Genomic DNA, 26,632 nt, shown 5'->3' on the forward strand with positions numbered 1-26,632 from the left:
GCGGGGAGTCTGGGGGACCGCCCCAGAACATTTTGAAAAATTACTTTGAATTTGGTGCATTCTGGAATATTTTCAACAAAAATGTGGGTATGAATTAGGCTCAGATTTAGGTTGTTAGGCTCAGAACGAATTATAGCTTCATGAACGCACGGATTCAAAAGCTAAATGAATGAAATAAGCAAGAACCTATTGAGTTTTAACATTGCCTTTCTTGCAGCGTAATCATGATATTTGTAAGTGTTATCGTACTCAACAGGTCAGTTCCCAGCCTCCCGCTGTTGTGATGCTTTCATCATTTTCTTTTTTTTAATTGTAATCATTTCAACAGTTTTGCTATGTACATTGTGTTTTGATTTGTTGTGCATCTTTTTCGCAGCAGCTAATAAACATCTATCTATCTATACAGCGTACCGGCAGAGAAATTAATGTCATTTGGCGTACAGGTTACACGTTTCAAAAAAAAAAAAACTAACCCTACTAAGTCCCATCTTTGTTTTAAAAATCTACATTGAACAAATTTACAGTTTTTCACTAACATTTCAGTAGCGGTGTGTGGTTTTCGACCGTTAACAATTTTTACCGCAACTTCATAGGATGCACGCAAAGATTTCACATTTATATTAGAGAGTCTGTTCATCTATTTTTGCGCAGCTTTTAATTTGTTTCGTTTCAAAAAATTTTCCTGTGACTGACCAAACTTCGTCATTTGAAAAATTCAGTAATACGCCAAGGATAGCAGACCTTTTTCATTGCATTGGTACCGTAACAAAACAAAAGTGGGACATAAATTTAATTAAACTACATTTTACTATTAATGCGATACTTGCTGCTGCATCTTTTCTGCAGGTCTTGTCATTCTTGGCTGATAATGCGTAGTTTTTGGTTTACACATGCTTGCAGCACTTATCTGAGCTGAGACGACTCTCAGCGCTTGATTGTATAAAATTTAAGTGCAAAACTGAAAAACCATACTAATATCAACAACCAAAGAACTATTACAAACTAGCGAACTAGGCATGGAATTCCACCACGGCTGGTGGTCACTTTTTATTGAAGTGGTTTGATGTTGTAATGATTATATTTTCAAAATGGGTTTAACAGCACAACCATCCATGTCCGTTTTTAGCTCATTTTTATTTACAGACCACACAAATCTTAAACCGTCAAAAGGCATGCAATCACTGCAAATGATGTGCTAACCATCAAGAGCACAAGAGCTTTGTTACGTTATAAGCACCCAATTAGGCCAATGGTTCGCTATTCCTGTTATAAGTTATATCGGAACAGCAGAATAAAGTAACAAATTATACTGAAAAAGAAAAACAACCTAAACGTGGTGAAAAATACATTCGGATCAAAACAATAGCCTACTGAATAAAGTAGGTATTTTCAGCTAATCGCATACCGGAATTCAAGTATTTGTGTATCGGCACGGCACGCGTACCACAGTTTGAGTACCACTGAACTAGAATTTTAACAAAGCAAGGCAAAACGGGTAAGATAGATGGGCAATGCAACGGAGATGTTAAAAAGCGATTTCTCAAGTCAAATAAAAAAAATATGACTAACCATCAAGTTATTTGATTTTTCAAGTTTTCTTTTTAAACGAATTGCAAAAAAAATTTGATGCTGTGTTGTCCGATAAATTATTTTGACCATGAGAAAATTTTATAGATCTATCTTGAGTAGTATTGGAGTTATAAGAACTCAAAGTGGTAGTCTCGAACAGACCCCCCACCCCGTCCGCAGGTCAACTGGCCAAAAAACGTCACATGAAATTGGGTCAGCAAAATAGTTGGAATAGAGGTATGGGGAGGTTGCCCCCACAACATTTGGACAATTTAATCTTGTTTTGGTTTACTTTGAGGCATTCTGAGACGCAATAATATTTTCTTTGTCGATGCACATTTTGTATTTTACCAAATGTATCAAATCAAAATAGAATTTCTGTAAAAGTTTTAATAGAAAGTTTATGTTGGTTTAGATTGAAAAAAAATCATTCCAGACCACAAAAAACTGTCAAGATATTATTTCTAGAAAGTTTTAACAGCCTAGTATGGTATAACCTTTGAGCAGGCAGAAACTTTGAAAATCAATCTGAGCTGTCTCCACCTTCACCTATTTATAGTACGTTATAGACTATACTGAGCATCTTTTACTTTACATTTCCATTAAAACTGAAATTTATCAAATGTTGATTAACAAGGCTACTTGAGGGAGCAATGTGTTCGCTAAGAATGTTGGAATACTTTTTTTAGTTTTTGTCGGACCCACATCCCCTGCTAAATCTATGCATGCTCAATATTGCCAGAAAGCCGGTTATATTATAAGATGTGGTTGAGCGAGCAAAGTAAGCGAGAAAATTTGCAAAAACCAAAAAAAAAATACATGTTTACACTGATCCGCTACTGGTTTGCACTACAGTGTGTAAGTAGGCTATAACTTGATTTCTTTTTGGTGTTTCCCTTTAATTTGTTTTAGTTTAGACTAGAGGCTAGTTATGACACTTTTGTTGTGTTTTGAACACGAGTTGTGAATGGGGGTTAAAAACATCCGACTTTGACTCCATAGCAATGTAAAGGGATTGAAGTTTATCTAAAAACACTAAAACACCTACTTTTGTTACAAATACGCCAAAATTCTTCAGTGTCAACAGTCTTTACATTAGGAGTTTTTCGAATGGTCACAGACACTTGAAAAAATTTTGGTGGGTCGTCAGTCGGAATTGCGGAAAACTGTAAATACCGCCTTGAATACTTTAAGCCAGAGGTCCTCAACTACAGGGTCGAGACCCAATCCTGGGTCACGAAAAGGTTGCTATAGGGTCGCCAGAACACTCAATCAAAATGGTGGTCAAGAGTTGGAATGTGAAGGGCTGATCTTTGTAGCGTTTCTTCATCTTTTCAAGGGCTGGAACCAAAATATGGTTGATACAGCGAGATGAACTGATTTTAACCCCTCGTTCCACAAAAATCATAGGATACTTTCAAGTTTGGAAATGGCGGCCCACACAATGCAAAAGACGGTTTTTGACGGCGATAAACTGTTCTCACAGAATCTTATCGGCTGAAGACTTTGCAAAAGTTCTATCATTGTGATTATTGAACTAAGCTTCAATTGTGAAGAGTTTTTGGTCTGAAAAAATGATATCTTGCCCTGCCATGCCGCCTTTCGTTCTCTAAGAAAAATCTGTGCTCTTTCAAGTCTCTTTTGCTTTTGGAGAGGTATAAGAAATTGCCGTTTTCTCATCTTGTAAAGAGACAACTGAAAATCCTTATCCACAATGGTTCTCATTGAAATGCTGCTCACATTCATGTTTTTGGTCATTTGACGGATATAGCCTATCTGTATTAAAACATAGTAAACGGTGGAATTGGCAACTTTTAAAAGCTTATCGCAGAGTTGGTTTTCTCCGCGCAATGGAGCTGAATGATGGCTGCTTCATTTTGGCTCATTTTAGACTTTACAATCAATGCTTACGATTAATGCTTACAATTAGACCTAAATTTTAGAGAGTTTAGCAAGATATCCAGCATATTAAAAAGCATATAAGTTACATTAATGCTTGGCTTTTTTGCTTGACATTGAGCACTTTTTGTAGCATTAATAGTAATTATTGTTTAAGTGACATTCAATATGTTTAATCATAAAATGAAAAAAGGCCAAAGAATAATGAAAAAGACAATACAACGCAAGAGAACAACTGCACGCGCAGCAGGCTGGTGCTAGAGAGAAGCCCAATTAAGGATCCATATGATGCACTGCCTGATAATTATATGTTCAAGAAGAATATTTGACTATATAGAAAAATATATTTTCATGAATAACTGCAGACAGTGCACACCGTTTCGACCTTCCGGCCTTCTCAGTGCAGTAGATACACTGGTATGGTCATGGAGATATATACCTCCATGTGACATTTTCCCATTTTCGATACCTAAGTTACAAAAACGGTACTACTGCCAACCTTGCCAAAGTGCTCTAACTGCAGCCAGTGAGCTTTGCGCAATGCATAGCAAGGTGCCTCCAGTAAAGTTCTCAATCGGCGTAAGCCAAGAGCTTCTATAACTGCAGACAGTGCACACCGTTTCGGCCTTTCGGCCTCCTCAGTGCAGTAGGTACACTGGTATGGCCATGGACGTATATACCTCCATGTGACTTTCTGTTCACCCTGTAAGTAACAGTAACAAGCAATCATTCTTCTTTGTCGGGTGTTACAATCGTGTTACAATGCACGATGTAAAGTGACAAGCTATGCCGTTGTGTCACCGAACGCTACTATATTTTAAAAATAGATCTAAAATTTAATGTAGGCTTTTTCATTTCATTATTTTGTTAAAATAAGCGATAATGTCTTGATCTTCCCTCTCATTTTAACAGTTCGGAAATTAGGAGGGTAGACATGTTGCCGTTAGTTCTATGTAAGTTAACGTAAGCGCACAAAATCAAAAAGGTTTGATAGCCGTTAGCATGCTAGACCGTCCTCCGTAAAAAAGGTTTCAAGAAAAGTTATTGGAGAATCTCTCGTTAGTGGAAGCAGGGGTGGCATTTTGGAATAAAAATTTTTAACGGAAAAGAGGTGGCTGTTATCAAATCATTGCTTGGCACAAAGAAAGCAAAGTTTGTATTTTTAAGAAGGGAAACTAAAGGCTACTCCACTTTACTTTTGTTCCTAGTTGGATTCAATAGACAGTCTCTTAATAACTGTGTCTTTGACTGAAAAACAATTTAATTGATAATTAAGTTAAATTTCTGTTTGCTATTCAGTGGCTAACACGTTTTAGACAGAAGTATAAAGTATATTGATTGAAGCGAAGCAGTAATGAGAGAATTATGGTCGGCTTTGTTGACTTAGCAAAGTTAAGTGATCTACAACCCAAAATGCATTAAATTTTTCTGTGAAAAATAAGTGGGATTGACATTATATTGCAAAGCTGGTGGAACTTCATACTAGTTTTTATGTGCCTTTGTTATAAATACCTTTTTACATTGATTTAACGTTTAGAGGTGTTGAATCACCAGAAAGAAACATATTTGCCAGCTGAAGTATTTTTTTATCCGATGCTGATGTTGGTGACGTAAATAAAGCTTTCATTATTTCGTCAAATGACGTTGTTGTGCATGACGATTCAAATAAGCGATTACGATACGACGCAAGTTTGTGGTACACTATTGCTACGTGGTGTTAGTTATTGCTGGGCTACAAGTTAAGTCCTTAATAATATATGCCGTACGTTTCTTTAAGTTTATTTTTGTTTGTTTTGGGCATGTTATTATTAATTGTTTATTGTCCTTTGTCTGGTGTGGCGACTTTGTAGTGCACGTGAGAAAAAACTTTTTGTCGCCGTTCCAAGATTTTTTATTTTAATTTTAAAATCTTATGTCGCCATAAGCATTTTCTTATTTTGTTAAAGTTTTCTCACTTGACCTTATTCCTTGGGGCAATTCTTGCTTTCAAAAGCGCAGGAAAATATTAGGATAAGTACGTTACCGTTGGTTCTATGTAATTTAATATAAACGAACAGAAACAAAATGAATTGATAGAAGAGTGGCATGCTATAGCGTCCTTCATGAAAAAGGATTGAAAATTTAAATAGAGATGTTCATCCGGTAACTTGCACTAAGACACTTATTAATGAATCTTTGCTCAAGCACAAAAAGAAAGAAGAAAGGAAACGAGTAGGCTGCTGTTATTTTAAATGACGTCACTGATCAATTTCCTACTTCAAATATTTCTTTATCGTTTTATGCTTCCAGGTATTTCCTTCTTTTCAGTGTGTGAGACTCTATAGGATTGCTTGAGGAAGCGTGGGATAATTTATCATACAGGAGCAATTCGATTGAATTTTAATGCTTCAGGTATTTCTTAACTACTTTAACCCTTTTTAGTTATGAATGTGTTTTAATTGAAGGATTTTTCTTATTTAAATGTAAGACTTACTGCATAATAAATAATATTTCGTCACTAGATTTAAGACACAATGACGTCATAATGCATTTACAAAATGCTGTTCATAAACAACTTTATGAAGAAAGAGATAAAAAGAATTTGGGTGCGTTTTAAACTGATCATAAATGAAATGAAACACAACCAGCTCAGTGGTCAAGTGGTTATTGCCTTCCGCTCTCGTGCTAGTAGATACGAGATCGATTCCAGGTCGAATCTTACCGATGACTTTATAAGCGGTATCCAATGTGTTCTTTTTTGCATAAAGCAGTGAGAATAAGTCCAGTTTTTCCAATCTTCTAAATGCATCCTTTTTAAACTGGGAGCAGGGGCGAGTTTAACTGACGGGGGGCCCAGGGCACTTTTAGATCGGGGGCCACGTGAAAAAACTTACAAGGTAACTTCAAAGTCACCCACACCATTGCTAATTCCTGTACGCCAAGTTCAGTCGCCACATTGTGACTAAAAATTAACCTTGAAAGAAAAAGGAGGCATTTTGCAGAAACTTCAAATGCTGAAGAAAAATAATAATAACACAAAATCACATTTTTCCACGTCGGGGGTGCCTTAAAAGGTGGGGCCCGGGGCAACTGCACCCTCTGCCTCTCCTCCTAAATCCGAGCCTGACTGGGAGCATCCAGTCGGTGCATTTTTTACCCCACCCAATATTCCCCTATGTGGCCGTCGTTCTACCAAACAAATCCCTGTGTTGAGGTGACTGTCTAAGTAGGTAGTTCAACTCTCTGGCATTATTCCATCACATAGAATAATAAGATTGTAGTCATTTTGACCACGGTAGGGAATTGGAGCAAAATAGATCAATCGATTTCTATTATAATATGAAAGTAACCAATTAGTGAGGCAAAGATGTTATGTGCTTGATCCAAAATAGTGTTCTACTGGCATTAGAGCAAAAGGCGATAACTGAGCTGGTTGTGTTTTATCTATGGTCAGTTTAAAACTCACCCCAAATTTTTTTATCTCTTTCTTCATGAAGTTGCACATGAACAACATTTTGTAAATGCAATATGACGTCATCGTGACTTAATCCATTCATAAAAAATATTTATTAAGCAGTAAGTCTTACATTTCGGTAAGAAAAATCCTTCACTTACAACAAATTCATAAATAAAAGAGTTAGAAAACACCTGAAGCATTGAAATTCAATCCACTTGCTCCTGCATGATAAATTGTCCCACGCTTCCTCAAGCAATCCGATAAAGTCTCACACACTAAAAAGAAGGAAATACCTGGAAGCATCAAACGACTAAGAAAATATTTGAAGTAGGAAATTGATCAGTGGCGTCATTTAAAATAACGTTAGCCTACTCGTTTACTTTCTTTTTAGAACAAATATCTATTTAGTGCTTGAGCAAAGATTCATTAATAATTACTTCAGTCAAGACTATCAGATGCGAATCTCCATTCTTTCTTCTATTTTGTTTCATGGAAGAAGCTTTAGCATGCCAACCGACTATCAAATTATTTCGTTCCTGTGCTGTTATATCGAGTTACATAAAACCAATGATCACATATCTACCCTCATAATTTCCTGAAGTTTTGAAAACAAGGATAGACCCAAGGAATAATGTCAGGGAGTAAGACTTCAATAAAATAAGAAAATGCGTTTGGCGATATAAGAGTTTGGAAGAAAAATTAAGAATCTTGGAACAGCGACAACACGGACTTTCTCACATGCACTACACGATCGCTACACGCGACAAAGAACAATGAACAATTCATACAACAAGTCCCAAATAAATAAAAATAAGTGAATAAAGAAATAATAGTTAACCTCTCAAGTACATGTAGCTCCACACAGAGTGAAATTTACATGCCTTTTGACTCTTTTTTATTTCTTTAAAAGTATTATTGACCCAAAAAGAATGTCTAAAAAGACATTACGAAAAGTAACTACGGACAAAGGCCAGTGTTTCGATCTTCCGATCTCTTCAGCGTAGTAAAGTGAAAGTAGAAAGTTGTCTTGAAGGGTTGGTTGAGATGATAATTTGAAACTTGTGTGATTGTTGTGCGACAATGAGACTGGATTTAAGTTTTAAATTTGGACCTCAGCGAAACGTAGTTTTATAGCCTACTAGAAGGTAGCTAACTGCTCTTGGCTGATGCTGAGCTGCGTCGGAGTCTGCCTCGCTTTCTGACCTAGTCTTATTCTGAAACGATCCCTGTTCCATATCTAGAAAGCTAAAACCTCAATTGCTAAGGTAACAGGGATCAGTTGTCAGTAGATGTTACAGAAAATATATTTCGCACTTATTCAGTGCATCGTCAGTTAGGTGTGATTTTTTTGAGAGAATTTGTGCTAAGGAATGGCAGGAATTTGTTAAAAATAAAAACTAGAAAAAAAGACAAGAATTTGCAACTGAGCTAGGACAAAACAATCATCTGAGATGGATCTAAAATACAAGAAATTAGATACTAGCGGCACATATAAGTATTAAAATTCAAAAAAAAATGAAGGGGTGTACAAGCAAACATCAATAGGATTGGCCCATGATACAAGAGAAGGATCCCCAGAGGATACACACTGATATAAATGAATCAACAAGTGAATAAAGAAATAACAGTTAACCTCTCAAGTACATGTAGCTCTATAGATGTTTGCTGGTACACCCCTTCATTTTTTTTGAATTTTAATACTTATATGTGCCGCTAGTATCTAATTTCTTGTATTTTAGATCCATCTCAGATAATTGTTTTGTCCTAGCTCAGTTGCAAATTCTTGTCTTTTTTTCTAGTTTTTATTTTTAACAAATTCCTGCCATTCCTTAGCACAAATTCTCTCAAAAAAATCACACCCTCTAGTAGGCTATAAAACTACGTTTCGCTGAGGTCCAAATTTAAAACTTAAATCCAGTCTCATTGTCGCACAACAATCACACAAGTTTCAAATTATCATCTCAACCAACCCTTCAAGACAACTTTCTACTTTCACTTTACTACGCTGAAGAGATCGGAAGATCGAAACACTGGCCTTTGTCCGTAGTTACTTTTCGTAATGTCTTTTTAGACATTCTTTTTGGGTCAATAATACTTTTAAAGAAATAAAAAAGAGTCAAAGGGCATGTAAATTTCACTCTGTGTGGAGCTACATGTACTTGAGAGGTTAACTGTTATTTCTTTATTCACTTGTTGATTCATTTATATCAGTGTGTATCCTCTGGGGAACCTTCTCTTGTATCATGGGCCAATCCTATAGATGTTGCTGGTACACCCCCATTTTTTTGAAAAATAAAAATAAACTTGAAAAACGTAGGGCACATATTTTGAGGACTTAACTATTAGCCCAGCAATGATCAACACCACCTTTCAATAGTGTAGCACAAACTTGCGTCCTAGTTCATTCGAATCATCCTGCATGACACCGTCATTTAGCGACAGTGGTCTATGCAAACGGGGGGGGGGTTATTAACCCAGACAGCAAAATTCGTCATTTTTCTATTGATTCAACGTCTGCATACGTTGAATCAATGTAAAAATGACGAATTTTGCTGTCTGGAAAGGGTTGACCTCCGTAAATGAGCTTGATATTTGAATTGTTTTATTGCTTAATATTGTTCTATGTAAATGCATCAGCCTCTATTTACCAACGCAACGTATATTATGTTCTTTGACTTCAAGACCATAGCAATTTGGTTTCGATATGCACTTGAAAGGAATATGAAATGCCAATGCATGAGAATCTTAGCTTACATGGTACAAAGCGGCAAGAAAAGAAATACGTGGTATTGCGTAAAAAGTAATTATTCTAAGATTTAAGCTAATGACTGCTTTCACTTAGAGGCGTTTCAAACGAGACAACGTATTTAAAATTTTGTTTTGTTCAATAAATAAACACAATAGTAATTAATCACAGGGTATGTAGACATAAGTAAAAGCAAAGCACTGCAATGAGCATTATAAATGCTTTTTTGCTACGAAATGCACGTAACTAAAATGAAAAACGTCTTTGTATATCGCAGTAAGTATCAAAAACTATTGTAAAACGGTCATGAGCATTGAGCAGGTCATACAGTAAAACATTGGAACAACAACTACACGAACCAATTAACAACTTGGACACTCCGGAAAAGCAAGTGTGGACATTTTTTTTCTGAATTTATTGTCTGAAAATCGTCTTAGATAATTTTGTTCATTATTTCTGTGGTGAATTAGAGATAATTTCTCATTAGGCTAAGCACAAACTACTGTACGTGAGAATCTAAACGTAATGGATGGAATAATTCCCCAGCAACAAGACTTCAACAATCGAAACTTCACTCTGTCGATCTCGGTGACCGGGCCTGCATCAGTGATTCAAAGCTTCTACAAGCATGGGAAACTGCCAGGATTAAGCCCTGTAAGAAGCTTTCCCAGTCCGTGGATAAAGATTCAATCAATCCATGCACCATATACCGGTTTTTCTAATTGTTTGAGCAGGAAGTGAATGACAGGTTCATATATTCTAAAAACATTCACATATGTATTTGCATTAAATATGCAGACTCTCGGGTAGCAGCGAATGGAATGACTTTGTCCGTGGGGAGTTTGCTTCATAAACTCAACAAAGTTAATAAACTACAATTTTGAAATCTAAAAATTGTTTAAAAAAATAAGAAATTGAATATGGGTGTCGTTTAGAATAACAGTAGCCTTCCGGTTTGTCTTCTTACAAACACAAACTTTGCTTTCCTTGTGCTCAAGCAATGGTTCGATAATAGCCGCCTCTTTTCCGTTAAAAGTATATTTCTTTTCATATAGTTCTACCTCTATTACCAGATCAAATTTTCCTATTACTTTTTTTTAATTGAACCTTTTTCATGGAGGACGCCACACTATGCCAACCGGTTATCAAACCATTTTACTTTTGTGCGCTTATATTAAGTATCATAGAAGCAATGGTAATAGCTTTTAATAGCCAATAAGACATTTTAACACAATAATAAACTGGAAAGGACTGCGCTTAATTGTAGAACAATAGTTAAAATCTGGAAACGATGATAAAACGGTATGGTTTCATTTACAACGTGCATTAGGCTACAGCACACGATTGTTACACGCGTCAAAAAACAATGATTACTTGTTATTAAGAAAATAAATCGCCCATTTGAGGAAGTGTCATAGTACCAGATCACCTTTTTCAGTTGGTTTTTCCCATTTTTGATTTTACTTGTTATTAGTAACAAATTATCCCCGGTCGACATGATTTTTATTTTTGGATAAAAATATCACTTTTTAGGTAAGTTTCTAATTATGAATATAAAGTCACTTTGTCTCCATCACTTGAGGATTTTTACAATTTGTCATTTAAAGTTTTGCAATACAGCCTGTTTTAAGAACATGTCCTATTATTGCGTCATTGTTGCTATTGTAGCAGTAGAATTGCTTTGTTATGATGTCATAATAAGTTAATTGTGACATCACTGAGGAGTATTGCTTTCCATGATTGAAATCGCCTTCAAAAGTGGGAAAAACTAACTGGAAAATGTGATCTGGTACTATGACACTTCCTCAAATGGGAAAATCAATTGAACTAGCCTTGTTAGACTTATTTGATTTGATAGTCGAATTTGCAGTTTCTCAATGTAAGGCCTACGAGGAATCTGTGGCCAACGGCCAAACATTCATCACGAATAAAAGAAAAATGTATTGAAACACTATAGCTTTGCTCCTTAGATGCAGCTTACTGTATAATAAAAGTTTATCAAATTGCTCGGTAAAAAGACATTTCCGGTAAAAGACACTATTTTTTTAGAGCCTGTAAGGGACAGCTAAAATGCCAGCACGAAAACTTTATTGCGGAGCTAAACGAATTGGACTTCAGCTTGTTTGTCAATCAAATTCAGTATCAAAATTCTTATTAAAAGGCAATTAAGGTAAGATTTGGACAGGTAAGTTTTGGACAGGAATTTTAATTATATTCTAAAATCAAGGCTTAAGTTGGATGTGAGTAAGAAAAGTCAATTTACCCCACTCTTATTATAACTTGAACTAAAACTAAAAAATTAATAAGCAATGCACCGACAATTAGATTCATCCAGAAATGCTAGGTTAAATAAACTGGTGACGAAGGTAATTTCGCAACTCGTATTGTAGAAATCCCTATATCGTCTATGCCTATGGAACCATGCCACGGTTACGTTTGTCCAGGTTGACCGTGTAAAGCTTCCTGCTTGTTGTATTCCATTCCACCGTGTGTCGCTGAATGCAGAACTGCCTTTGAAGTAGGTTGTAGCACACTGCACACGCATCGAGTTACAGTAAATATCCGATGCTTGACTTTTTTTTTAATTATAATGAGAATCTTCTACATACGTCACAGTCGTTACTGCCTTTAAAGATTATAAAATTGTTGACGGTTAGCCGGATTATGTTAAACGACTACTCTCGCCATAAATTTAAGTAGGCCAAAGCTCGAAAAGGGTGGAGATTTTTTTAATTTACTGGAAAGCCGGAAGCTGTAAATTATTAACTCTTTCTTCTAATAACCACATGGCACGTTAGAATATCGTTTATAGCTTTCACAGCATATAAGGATTTGTTAAATTGTGGAACTTCAGTTGTGAAACTGAAGCGGATGCAATATTGAGTAAGATCATGTAGCCTACGCTGAGCCTAAACATCGACATAAGATTAATAATGAAAGATTTAGATAGTAAAAGTTTAAAAAATGATTTAATGCAACACCGCAGTGTTTTGATGAACCGGTTTTGTCAGTCATGTTGTAGCCTACTGTAAGATAATCTTTAGAAAAAATACCTGATCAAGAGGAATTGGCGATGTAAACCAAGATATTGCATTTTGGACTTTGCAACATGTGATAAGAGGATAAGTAGCCTACCGGTAATACTTTACAATATAAAACAAATTAAACGATGTGTCAATAAAAAACCCTTTAGCTGTCACACTTTTTGATGCAATTTTCAGAATTTAACTTGAGCAAAGCTTTAAGTTTGAACCGCTGTATTTTCAAAACATGAAAGTTATTGCATTTTATTTTTAGCAGTCTTTTAAAATATGTTTACAAATTTTGTGTAATTTTTTCAAAAATGTCTTAAATGACTAAAATTTTCGATAAACCACAAAAATTTTTGTGTTTTTTTTAATTTTTTCGTTTACGTTTAGACATCTGAAAAAAAGTCTTCAAACGACGAATAGAAAAAAAACGAATAAATTTAATCTTGCAAAAAATTTAAATTTTTCTGTAAATGATTGAAAATCGCAGAAAAAATTTAAATACAAACCTAAATACAAATACAATAAATACATACCATTGTAATTTTTCCAACTTTCAAAAAATATAACTTTTCTTTTAAAGTAAGACCCATAGAAAGTTTGGTGCCTACACCTGCTTTGTCCACAGGTCAATCAATGGCCATTGCATACTGCGACTAAATGCCTGCCGTGCGGCCACTCCAACAGACTACTTATCAATCCTTGCAGGTATGCAACCTGAGGAAAGGGAACCATCGTATACACCTGGATCGCCAGGCAAATGATCTTAGCCACTTGCTCCACGCAAAACTCCACATCAAACCTCGAGAATTTTCCCGGCGACTAAACTGAAGGCACACCATTGTACTTGCCATTGTATGGGTACAATATCCAGTGATCATACCAACCACCAGCGCGGCACATTATATGGAAAACATTTGAAATGCAGCATGGTGTGCCCCAGACTCCATAAATTTATATCTCATTCTATGGCCCACTCTCTAGCATGGACCTGCACCGGCCGGGTTGAGTCAATCTGACTAGAATTTGAACAAGAGATGGCTGCTTCCATTCCAAAATGTAGAAGTGGGGTTTAGCCCCCCCCCCCCACGGCTTGCAAACGCGCGCAAAGGATCAAACTACTGACCATGTCGCTCTTGCATGTTTCATTTACAAGACGCCAAATGATTTGGTGGGTAAAGCAACACTAGTTGAAGCTACACTCACCTGGTTGTCTCTCAACTGTCCTAAAATCTGAACAATCATATCTCACTCGAAAAAAAATAAGCTTAAAAATCACTTTTTCTCTTACTTTTTCCTTTGTTCAGCTTCGTAATTGATAAAACATATGGAGTCGAACAGTTCTTTTGCTTCATCAAAAAACTAACTTTTCCCTATAGGCAGAAAATTAATAGCCTATTTTTTATTGTTAGGTACTTTCACTGCAAAAGCAGAAAAAACGTTAAAAATGCATATCAAAAGTTAATGGCTAAAATACGGTAGAAATATATGCTTCTACTCAAATCATTAATGGCGCAACGTTAATTATTTTTAGCTTAAACTGTTATAAAAGAAAAAAGTGGTAAGAAATAAATTGTTGTATTTAAAGTAACCGTAAAAAGATGCATTTTTTATGCTCGTCAATAGCGTTAGTGCTGTTCGCTATTGCATTTTCGTTGACCCAAAGCAAGAAAATCCAAATGGTTCCAGTGTGTGTGCCTAAACTTGAAGATGAGAACAAACTCAGTGAGTTTTCAAATTGTTGTGATGGAATAAATTGCATTGTGCAGCTAGGAGTAGGCTACTGTAATGACATTTAAATGCTTTTAGAAATATCAGTTTAGCTCACATTGTAACAGACTGTGTGATATAGCCTATCAATTAAAGATAACCGCTCCTATTAGTACACCAATATGGCCTACACAAAAAAATGTAGCCTATCGAGTTCCAACTTGTTAGTATTGTGACAGTGGGTGCATTGACACATTTGGTGCATCTAAATTTTGTTAGTTTAAAACTTTAAAGAAAACAATGTGTATAAGCTGCATATATCCAGCAATGACAAAGATATATATATATATACAGTTCAAGTTGCCGCAGGGTTATTTTACTCAAGTTTACTTTAGCTTATAACTTCGTAAATTTTATTTTGTAGGCTATGTTATTTGCTTTGAAGATGCGCATTGTCATAATGCACGAAACCTCAGCGAAGCAATAAAATAATTTGAATGTTTCTGCTTTTGCATTCATCAGCTGAACGTTGACACAGGAAGAGTTTTGGGGACTAATAGCTACTCAAAATCTTATCTTGCCTCCTCAAAAGCAGAAACATATACAAGTAGTTTTATTGCTTCATTGATATTCTGCGCACCATGATAATGCGCATGCTCAGTTGTAGTACCGTTACATCAACCAATATTTTCATGAGGTGTGCATCATAGTTGCATTTCTAACTCTTTGATGAAATTAAATTGAAAATGCCAAAACTTTGATACGCCATTATAGTTTATATTTTTATGGGCTCTTCATGTTACTTTCAAGGTGTCGTCTGATTTATGTTGATTCAATGTCACAGGTTGCCCGTCCATTGCCTTCCATTTTCCACGTGATGACCAGATACAAGATTACGTTCGTTATCGTTCATACGTTCCCCGCATGCAGGAAGCAACTGTTTGTATGTGGCTTGAAACTGATGACTTTACTGATGGAAAACTGAATAGTCTTGTCAGTTATGCCACCAAAAGCCATCACAATACCTATTTCCTTGGTTTTTCGTCAGCAACTCGAATCCTCTCACACGTCGCGGGTCCAGGTTACAATGTAGATCTTACTAAAACCTTGAACACAGGCGCAAAGGTATGATGGCAGCAGGGATAGAGTAGGAGAGCAAAACAATTTAAGCGGCAAACAAATTTTGCCAAATTTTGTCTTTGCAAATATAGCCTACTTTCAAAAACACAAGATTACTCACAATCTTTGAGGTGGTGTATAGTCTAATACAAGGATCGTGAACCATTTTAGGTAAAAGAGCCGTGAAAGCTACATTTTTGGAAATGCATTTCCGTAAGAACCATATAATCCTTTAACAGTTAATACAACTAACATGTAGATGGCAGATGATGAGTTTAAAGTGGGGCAATGTGTTTACTGAAGTAGAGAAAAACAATGAGCGTCTAGAGGACCTCACCCAGAAAATTTTGAAAAAATGCATTTAATTTGGTGCATTGTAAGCGCAAGTTTAGTTTTAAATTGTAATAAAAATACGATAAAACTTTTTGTGTTGTTGGTCAGATGCCGTCACGACGAGCCATGAGTTCCCGATTCCTGATAACAAAGCTGACTTAATTTTAATCTACATTCATAGACCTGTTTGTGTCCCAATTACTCTAAATAAACTATTAAAATGAATCTTTCTTGCAGCAAACTTGCATCTTTGAACAAAACTACTTTTAGTATTTGATGCAAAGTTGCAATGAAATCGTAGTCAATGTTCTTTCAGTACCATCGTTATGTTTGTAAACTGGTGAGATGTCGAAACATCATGGTAAGATTGCTTTTCCCAAATAACTGGTATTTTTTCCCAATCGCCCCCTCTCTGCCCCTCCATCTCCTACGGCTATGGCAGCAGGCTATTAGACAGGCAGCCATTCTAATGAACCGCTCTACATTTTTGTAAAAACTGCAAGAGGTTCACTGTGACGTTAACTTTGCGCGATACTTCGTCTAACAAAAAAGGTTCAAGCACTTAAGACAGACGATATTAATTCTTTTAATATTTTTAGGTAGCCTACACGTTTGTCATAGGCTTTTCTATACTGAGAGGAAAAGCGACTTTTTTGTGAATGGAAAACTAGTTGCTAGTTGGTCATATGATGGTTCATTGATTGCTGGAGGGGGTGATCTTCTTTTTGGACAAGATCAAGATCTCATCGACGCTGGAGCTCTTGATCCAGCTCAAGCCTTGAGGTAAAACTTTTTTTTTCTGTTGGAGTAATGGACAAATGAGGAGCACAGAATCCCTAAATGGTAAGCTTCGGCTCTGACACAAATAAATATTTTTTATTTGTCATCAACATCTATTCCCATTCACGCTCGCAGTTATAAATTGTTAAAGAGCAATTCTCCTATTCTAGAATGTTTCCGACAACTGGTGGTTAAAACATCCGAACATTGAAAGAAATATGACATAAAAGATAACCGTACATAAAAGTAGCTTTACTTATCGAAGACCTAGTGTGCATTACTTTATTTGTACAGTAAACAAGAATGATATTTTTAGTAAATCTTTGCAATAATTCGATATTATGTCTAAATAGTTGAGAAAATTGGATCCCACGACGTAACATGTTTCAAGTGAAATTTCTATAAATACCCGAAGTTCCAAAAGAGAAAAATTCACTTCAAATTCAAATTCATTGTCGGGAGCGTGGCCGAGTGGTGAGAAGGCAGAACGTGGGTTCGACACCAGTCTCCAACAAGTCAGCAGTTGTGAACTGAGCAAGTGGCAGTTGAGCAAGGCACAACTAAGCTGGCAACATTTCAGCAAGTGGTTAATGATGGAAAATGATGAAACTGAGCAAGCCAAAACTTAGTATAGCCTATATCACAAGTCTGCAAATTTAGGTTAACAAGCGATGACAAAGCAAATCTGAACTGAGCAAGTAAATCTCATTCGCTGATTTGGCAGTATCTGAAATGTACTTGCTGAATTCAAACACTTGCTGAGTTGTCGCATGCTGAGTAATCTGACGACAGTTCGACACCGCTCCTGAGCACTCGACTCTGTCTCGGCCAAGACACTTAATGGCATGCCAAAATAAGGAGAGAAGCTGACTTGAAGACCAATATGCTACTTCACTACTACATGGTGTCTGTTGTATCTCATCTGTATCTCTATCTCATCTCAGTGTACTGTATGTTATTGCAATGGGCACAAAATAAAACTTATATATTTTTTGCAGTGGAAAAATTACAAACTTCATGATTTGGCCTCGTGTTTTGAGTGAAGAGGAAATATTGGGCATTGTCTACAAGTGCGCGTGTCCATCGGACCACAGTGTGCACATGGGTCTGGACCGTGTGGAATTGTATGGGGAAGCTTATTACAGTATCCCGGATGTCTGTCCAACTTTGTAGCAAATGAATTCAAAACAGTTGAAAAATTTCAAAAATGCTGAAATAGTCTCCGCTTTATGTTGAAATTAAGCTTTTTAAGTCTTCACTTGCAATTTCTGAAAACTTTCCACTGCCCCAAATCAACGTGGTGATATTTTTAATTTCTTAACAATCAATAAAATTTTGAACATTAAAGCGTGTTCGAGAGAAAAATGAGTTACTAAATACAAGGATTTTGGCATAGTCATAACGCATTGAAGCACCTTGATAAAACAAATGGAGTGATTTACGAGCGTAGGCTACCTGACCAAAACGTTTCTTAACATTAAAAAGTTCGTTAAAGATTATCAACGTCATACATCTCATTGAAGAATCATCATTTAAAACATTAATTTGCAATAAAACTTTTAATATCCTGAAAGTTAATATAGTCGTTAATTTTGTGATCTATTAGAACCAGCTTTACGAGTAACATCTCATCCTTTAGCGAAAATCATATCACAAGATGGTTTGAACAGCCTTTACTATATTGATCAACATACATCGTTAGTCTCAGACAAAATTTAGAACCTCAAAGCTCTGCAATACAGTGCAGAATGACAATATTTGCCAACATAGGATAAAATGAAACTAGTTGAAATTCTTGTAAAGTTAGTTTAAGAATGAGAAAAGTCTTGATTTTGTTTATTGAGCTTGATTTGAAGAGGCAAAGATAGGCTAATTTCTCAAGTAGTGGAATTTTCTAATTTTACATTGTTTCAACGTCGCTAGAAGTCGAAATATAATAACGCAATGTCTTTTTCGGCTGGTTGATTGGTGTGAAAGAAAAACATTCTACAATTGTTTACCAGAAGGGGCAATAGGATTCTCGAAAAGTTAGAATGATTGCACAACTTATCAAATAGAACGAAGTAAGACGATCGGTTCTTTCCTTTCCAACGTCTTTTACAGAAAAAGGGTTTGTTTACTTTTAATCACACTCTTTGATTCAAAAGATGAACCGAAAATTTCAATTTCAAATGTTTTACGTCAAAAGTTTGGTTTTGTAACCCTGCTGGACTAGTTTCTATTGGAAAGGAACTGCCGAGAAAATAATAAATCGTCCTACACCCAAAACCAATCTTTTCAGCGGCTGTCTAAATGTTAAGCGTAGAATGCAAAGCTTTGGTGGCACACTATTGATAAGCAAAGCGGTTTTCACACAACTGCATTTCACACTCACAAAGCAAACTACACTATGGCCATACACGAACAGGAGTATTTTTACTCAAGCATGAAAATTGCATACTTTTGCAATTGCATTTTTAATTTGGAGGCATTTTGATTAATGCCTTGAGGTTGTAAACAGTTCGAACAATGATCACTAGCCCAAATTACTTCGTTTTCAGGACTAAAACGCTCGCATTTCCTTCCATGAATTCGTTTAGCTATTCAATTGTATTTTTAAATAGGGTGAAGTGGAGTCGGGCGAAAAATATAAGACTCCGACTGTTCGGTTTATAACTGGCCAGTTTCGGACACGACAAAATCCTTTCGACTCCGCAACTTGCCCCGATAGCTCAGTTGGTTAGCGCGTGACTTCGTGAACAAAGAAGCTTGAAGATCAAGGGGCGCTGGTTCGACTCTCGGGGTATGCGCTTGAGCAACGCATTCTAAGGACCGTTCTCTATTCAGCGGCACCTATATTGGATGAAATAATTCCTCGGCAACAACGCTTCAACAATTGGAAAACTTCATTTTGTCAATCTCGGTAACCGATCATGCATCAAAAGCCTCTACAAGCATGGGCAACCAGTGGCGGCTCGTCATAAGGGACTGCGGGACTGCAGCCCCCCAACATTTTTTTGCATTTGTGAATTATATTACATATAGATAGTTTTGCTATGTTTTTTTAATTTATTTCGCTTGAAGAATTAAAAAAACTCTTAAAATTATTTTTTTTTTGTAATAAAAAAAAAATTTGTGTTACAAAAATTAATTGGCAACTCTGGGTCTGCAAATTCTGCAGGTCCGGTGTTGCTTCTTCTTTTTTTTATGACGTAGGTTTTTCAGAAAAAAAGTTTTCTAGCGTCATTGAACAAGCGCTGTAGGGACTGCAAATAGAAAAGACCCTGGTCAGGGATTCCAACTTTGGTTTTCGTAAATCTTTAGGGTGAGCGTGTGGAAGCTATCGGTGATTAGGTGAAGGGATCGTAGGTTACTTTACTTGATCTGTGCTTTGAGAAGTCACTGAGACAGACTAGTTTTGATGTGAAGTAAAGCCAATTACTGTAATTATTGGTGCTCATTCACAATTCGTCCTTTTAGGATGATGACGTCATTATACGTCACACAGGTTGGAATGGACTATTATAAAGGAGGAAGTACGGGGTGGAAATGCACTGAAAAACACCTGAAGGAAATTGTCTCCCATTTATTCACTTGTTGTTCAATTTCAACAAATTTGCTATCGTTGGAAAGCACAAGCATAGATCTAACCAACTAAGTTAATACCAAGTCCTAAAGTAGTACTAGCTTCATCTGGTGACCACCTAAACTTGACCAAATTCAAGCCATTATCAAAAGTTTACTTTATGATAAAAACATTAAACGACAGCCAATTAAAAGAACATGTTACTGTGTTACTAACCCTAACTCAGTGCATTTATAACTCAGTCCGGTACAGGTTTATAATTATTTATATTAGGTTAGCCTACTGGTTGATGCAGCCCCCCCCATGTTTTGAGACCACGAGCGGCCACTGTGGGCAACTACCTGGAATAACGTATCAAGGCTTTGTCAGTCCGGGGATGAAGTTTAAAGCCAGACTCCGACTCCACAGCCCTGGTATTAAATCAATAGCGCCATCTACAATGCATCTTTTTGTTGTATTGCAGCTGGGTAGGCCAGAGAGCTAATGCTTCATTTCAACTGAATACTGAAAAGTTTGGGTGTTCATTAGGACAATTATCGTTTCTAGCACTAGTTGCTACGTTCATCTGATGAAATTGAAAGTAAAATTAACAACAAACAAGATGGTTTATTGCTTCACTGACGTTTCGCGCACCATGACAATGCGCATCCTCAGAGCGAATAACATACAAAATAAAATTTCACCAGGTTATAGGCTATACTACTGTAGTGCGATTGAAGGCAAGAAAAAATAAAACACGCAATATTTAAAAAAATTGGCCAATGATGTGTGAGCGGTTACTTTCCACGTTAAAATTACGTAAAAACTTCCAACAAAAACATAAAAATTCGAAGCAGTGACGACCAACAGTTGGTTTTTCTGTTGGTCGTCACTGCTTCGAATTTTTATGTTTTTGTTAGAAGTTTTAACGTAATTTTAACGTGGAAAGTAACCGCTCACACATAGTAACTATGGGAATATTTTGCGAATCGTAACTTTAAAAAAAGTAGATACTTGAAAAACAATTGCTAAAACAAAACATTTCGTCATTTCATGATGTGATTCTGTTTTCCACCACAATCGCATGTTGTGATTGAACCATAAGCAACTCTCGTGTTTCAACCACGTAGCCTTCCTGCAAACACTAAATAGTGATTGATGAAGAGAAAAATGGGCATTGCGGTTTCATTGCTACTAGTGCTGTTTTCAAAATAATGCAATAATGCACTTGTTTGGCGAAGGTGCAATGAATTGAACACCCACGTATGATTACAGTAAATTAGCTCAATGAAAATGAGACTTGAAGACAGGTTAATAAGCGGATCAGTTAATATAGTCTCTACTACTGTAGATTCAATAACTTTTTTGCCAATTCTTCAGAGCTGTTCTGACCAGCAGGCTACGGCCTTCAAATCGAAATTTATTGTGAAGCTTGACTTTGGTTGCGTCATCAGAATAATATAATAGTTGACATATTAGATCAGTGTTTCTTAATCAGGTGAATGGTTCACTCCAGGGTGAATAAAATTTTTGCAAGGGTGAACCAACCAAAAGGGGTGAATAAGGGTGAACCGTCAAAAATGGATGATAGCTTGCGAGCAGGGCGGATATTCCGCCTGTTTAACCTGTTCAGTGAACAGGTGAGAATTTCCAAAAACAAAATCAATTCTAAGTTTTTCATTTTTTAATCAAAACTAATTGTTTCTATAAATTTCAATTCAGGAACATCTTAGTCACTAGTAAACAATTTTCTGCAGTAAATCGGCTACTGAACTGTTGTTTTTTAGCGTGTTTTTTTGCGTATTGTAATAGTGAAGTTGGTTTGCACTGAGTGTATATAAATAGCCTACAAAAATTTGATGACTGTGTTTTGTAGCTTTATATCTCTGGACTCGAGAAATTATAGATTTACAATGGTAAAACTTAGCTTGAGTTAATCTTAACAAAAATCGAAACAACCTAAGTCATGTTGTGCTGTTATGTATAAACGAGATAGTTTTATCATATCATGAGACAAAGGGGAATGAAATCTGGAGATGGATGCTAGGGGTGAACAAAACTAAAAAAGCTTAAGAAGCACTGTATTAGATTATTAGATATTAGTGGTTACGAAAGTAGGGGCTCAATGCGATCCTACAATCCCTCCTCTTCCTGCCTCAACCATGCTTGCAATCGTTTCTGGTATTTTTGGAATAAAAGCTGAAATTTTGTACACACTTAATTCTAAACGATTTAACTTAAATCCAAAATCACACATTGCTCTAGCTTGCTTCACTTATAATAATGTTATGGTTTTATTTATTGTCGCTCTACAACAGCTAAGGTCTTTTAGCGACAGGGCTCATTTTTAATTTGTATCAGGTTTACGATGTTATCACATTATTACCCGACTCATTCTCACTACGCTATGCAGGATAGAACACAATCGGTACCGTTTTTAAAGTCTTTGGTTTGACCCGACCTGGAATCGATCTAAGATCTACCAGCACCAGAGCCGAAGGCGAAACCACTCGGCCACTGAGCTGGTGCTTGCTTCACTAAGTACTGAACCCAACACAAAGGCAAAATTGTGACCAGAAACAACGGCTCCCAGCACGCAGCAAAAAAGCGACAATCAGTTGTAAAATCTCTTTGCAGCCAGGCAAGCCACATCACTCAGAACACAAAAACAACGCAAATTCAATGTCAACAAAATTTCATCACAATTTCAATTCTAAACAAGAGGGCAATTGACCCGCCGGAACATTGCGGCCCCTAATTATGCCACATAATTAAAAACAAAAGTTGAAGTAGAAGGGTCGATTCCCGAAATGCAATACACAGAAAGTATGTACATCAAAGCTACACAGAAACGGTGACTATCCTTTAAGCAGTGCAAGGCACTGGGATACCCTGGCCACAATGGCCTGGCAAATACTTACAAGATTAACCATTAATATCTACGTTAGTTTCATAGTTTCATAAGACAGTAGCAAAACAAATCAAAGGCACTATACACAGTAACTAACTAGCTACTTAAGATGACGCAAATCACTGAGATCGCTTGCGAATACTTACACGATTAGTATTTACACCATTTTCATGAAACACACAATAGCAAACAAATCAAATGCATTACACAGTAACTAACTAGCTACTTATAATGAGGCCGATCACTGAGATCGCTGTAGAGCATACGTTACTAAGACATGTTGTTGAGTTACCGTTACGCATACTGGGGCCCTGCGGATGACACATAGAAATACGCAGGTTAAAAACAGATTTGTGCGGTACATATCTACAATACACTATAAATTTAAATGAAAGGCAAGGGTGGTACAGATGCCTCCACGACACCCGCTAACAACAGACCAGGGCGGGGCCGGGTCCAGAACGCAGTCAAGCATTCCCCACAGGAGCAACGCACGATATATCCCTTAGGACCAGATCCACTTTGACCTCACCCGATGCCTCATCCACGACTGAGACTGCCACCCTGACGCGCCTGACAATCGGTTTTCCTTTCCTAATTTGGGGGATGATCTCATGGACTCTCCCCAGACGGTACCTCCCTCTCTTAGTTATATCTTCTGGGGAACCAACCACCACTAATTGGCCAGGCTGTAGGTTTTCCACCAAACAGGCCCACTTTTTTCTACTTTGCAGGGAAGGTAAATAGAAAGAGATCCATTTCTCCCAGAAACTGTGAGATAGAGCCAGGTTATACCCATAGTCTCTCCGTAACTCATCTCGTTCATGAGGATTTCCTACTGCTGAAAATGGGCTCAAGAATGGGTTAAGGAGTGCGACTGGGGTGATAACAGTAGAATCCTTAGAGTCATCACAGACAGGGACTAAAAGTCTTTCGTTGACTATTCTTGTGGCACTACCCGTAAATGTAAGAAGTTCAACAAAGTTGGGTTTTCGTGATGAGTTCCCAATAACGTGGGAAAAGGCAATTTTGAATTGCTTGACCATTGCTTCTCAGGCCCCTCCCTGGGCCGGGGCATGCGGAGGAATGAACTCCCAGTTAATTCCCTTTTTTCGCAAAGAAGTTTGAATTTCAGGAGACTCCAAAATTTCTGGTAGTCTTTTAGCTGCCGCTTGAAATGTGGTCCCGTTATCTGAGTACATGTTACGTATAGATCCACGCAAGTCTACAAATCTGGTAAATTCTAAAACAAATTCACTGTAAGATAGTGACGTCACAAGTTCCACATGGATTGCTCTACTCGCAAGGCAGGTAAATAACAATCCCCATGCTTTCTTTTGGCTTCTTCCTTTCACAAACGTCATTGGACCAAAATAATCTACGCCACTGTTGAAGAAGGGTTTGTTATAGGCCGTGGTTTGTGGTAATGGTAGATCCGACATAAGCTGCCTGATAGGCTTTGCTTTCTCTAAGGCACATGGAGCGCAGTCATGCAAATAATGTTTCACCGAGGAATTACCATTTGCAATCCAAAAACGTTGACGAGTAGATAACAGTGTCTGTTGCACACCACAGTGATAGTTATCACAATGAGCGTCAAGGACAACTAGCCGTGTCAATGCGTGCCTCGAAGGAAAAATAAGAGGATGCTTCGCATCGACCGTTATTTCGGGAGACTTACTCAAACGACCTTCAATACGAAGTCTCCCCCGTGTGTCCACAAAAGGACGATACTTTTTTAGCAAGCGCAACTCCTTCAGACACTGTTTATCAGCGCCAGCTTCGCTCGAAGCAAGACGTTTTGTTACCACATCGATCGACTCTGGCAGACCGTCACAACTTAACAAATCTCTATACACTACTTTCATACCGCTGGAGGTACCAATTTTTCTTTGCGTTCTGTACGTAGGAAACAACCCTATTTAAAGCGTCCTCTAGATAAGATGCATTTAACTTTGGTTTTACATACCCATGTCTCTTGCATTTGGATCGAATGAACTCCGTGAAAGCTACAAGATAGGCGGCTCTCTTTTTCAACACGTACAAAGTAGGTGCGGTTTCGATCATCTTGCTAATGGAGCCAGTTGCATTTTCTCTTACCGTCATCTCCGGCGACAATTCCATTTTACGAATAGCAGCATCTGCTCCATTCACCGTTGGGACCTCGCCTTCCTGCATGAGAAAAGATGGACCGCTCAACCACATCTCTCTGGAACCTGTTTTGGTGATGGCGTTCGGTCTGGTTCCAATGTCTGCTGAGTTGAGATGTGTCGGACAGTAATGCCATTCGCTCACCTCTGACAAGAGTAAAATACGATTTAACCTACGAGTAACAAACTTGCATAATCGTAAATCAGGGTTTCTGATCCACTGAAGGACAGTATTCGAGTCACACCAGAAATGTTTTCTAAGATCAGGCAGGTGTAGTGCATTAGCTCATTTAGCTGAAGAGATCGGAGGATCGAAACACTGGCCTTTGTCCGTAGTTACTTTTCGTAATGTCTTTTTAGACATTCTTTTTGAGTCAATAATACTTTTAAAGAAATAAAAAAGAGTCAAAAGGCATGTAAATTTCACTCTGTGTGGAGCTACATGTACTTGAGAGGTTAACTGTTATTTTTTTATTCACTTGTTTAAAAGCAAGTTTGCAAAACTCAGTGGTCCAGTAAATACCAACCTGAGTGCTGTAACTTTATTGTTGCTAATGACTTCTACACAAACTAAAAAAAAAACGGTACAATAACAGAAAATTCTTCGCTTACACTTTTAACATTGATGAATTTGAAAAATTTCCAAGCGGTTAAAGTTAATCAAAGTGTACCAAGCTTCCAGATGAAAACAAATTTTGCAAGAATATCATCTAACAAAACTTTTTACACACGTTGCTTCAACTTCTAGTGACGTTAAAAAATTAATCAAAAAGCAAAGTTGTTTGTTTATTTGCTAGGGAAACGCCAACATTATAATTGTAGCTTTAACTGTACGTAGGCTACATTCAACATCATATGAAATCAATCATACGAAATTCAACAAAAAAGGTTTTTGCGTAAGAAAAAAAACGGAATGCCTTTGGTTAAAAAAATGTCAACACAAAGAAGCCATGTGAAAACCTAGTGTTGCATGGTGGAACCCTGGCCTGCCGATTGGTGCTGTCTCGATTTGTTCTCATTCGTTTGGTTGCAAGAATCAATTACCAGGACCCCCCACAAGAAGGTTGACAACAAATCTATTTATAATTATAGACAGATAAAACCAAGCAACCACACGGCATTTAACATAATACGTTAAAATGAACATAAACTATAAACGTTTTCGGCCATACACATGTTAGCGCTTATCAAGTAACAAAAAATAATATTTTATCTGTCTATGGTTGAAGAAAGTCACCTCTTTAACAAAATTGAAATCTATTTATGGAGCTTATTATTCCGTCTGGGTTATAAGTTCAAGATGAAACAAAGGTGCTTTCATTAAAGAAAAACATTGCCCCTCTTAGGCTTACTGTTATTCTTCGCCCTTTCGATCACAGTCTTTCTACACACGAGGGAGGGCAGCT

General features: G+C 37.0%; 2 protein-coding genes across 2 annotated transcripts in view; both read left to right on the forward strand.

Moving 5' to 3' along the window:
• LOC145787829 (C-reactive protein 1.4-like) overlaps positions 1-26,632 on the forward strand; it is an 81,563-nt gene that overhangs the window by 49,236 nt on the left and 5,695 nt on the right. The gene's annotated exons all lie outside the window — the stretch shown is intronic.
• On the forward strand, positions 14,237-17,747 carry LOC145787569 (uncharacterized). Its single transcript, XM_082599336.1, has 4 exons — positions 14,237-14,404; positions 15,234-15,514; positions 16,441-16,624; positions 17,620-17,747. The coding sequence occupies exons 1-3, from the start codon at positions 14,281-14,283 to the stop codon at positions 16,498-16,500; spliced, it is 465 nt and encodes a 154-aa protein (XP_082455462.1). The 5' UTR covers positions 14,237-14,280; the 3' UTR covers positions 16,501-16,624; positions 17,620-17,747.

Source organism: Aplidium turbinatum, chromosome 18 (assembly GCF_918807975.1).
Source record: "Aplidium turbinatum chromosome 18, kaAplTurb1.1, whole genome shotgun sequence".
In the NCBI taxonomy this organism is placed as follows: domain Eukaryota; kingdom Metazoa; phylum Chordata; class Ascidiacea; order Aplousobranchia; family Polyclinidae; genus Aplidium; species Aplidium turbinatum.

What these genes read in the sequence shown, in the direction of transcription:
- LOC145787569 (XM_082599336.1), top strand. Translation starts at nt 14,281, where the DNA reads ATGCATTTTTTATGCTCGTCAATAGCGTTAGTGCTGTTCGCTATTGCA. An exon ending in TGAAGATGAGAACAAACTCA is followed by an intron (nt 14,405 to 15,233) that starts GTGAGTTTTCAA and finishes TCAATGTCACAG; the next exon opens with GTTGCCCGTCCATTGCCTTC. An exon ending in CCTTGAACACAGGCGCAAAG is followed by an intron (nt 15,515 to 16,440) that starts GTATGATGGCAG and finishes TAATATTTTTAG; the next exon opens with GTAGCCTACACGTTTGTCAT.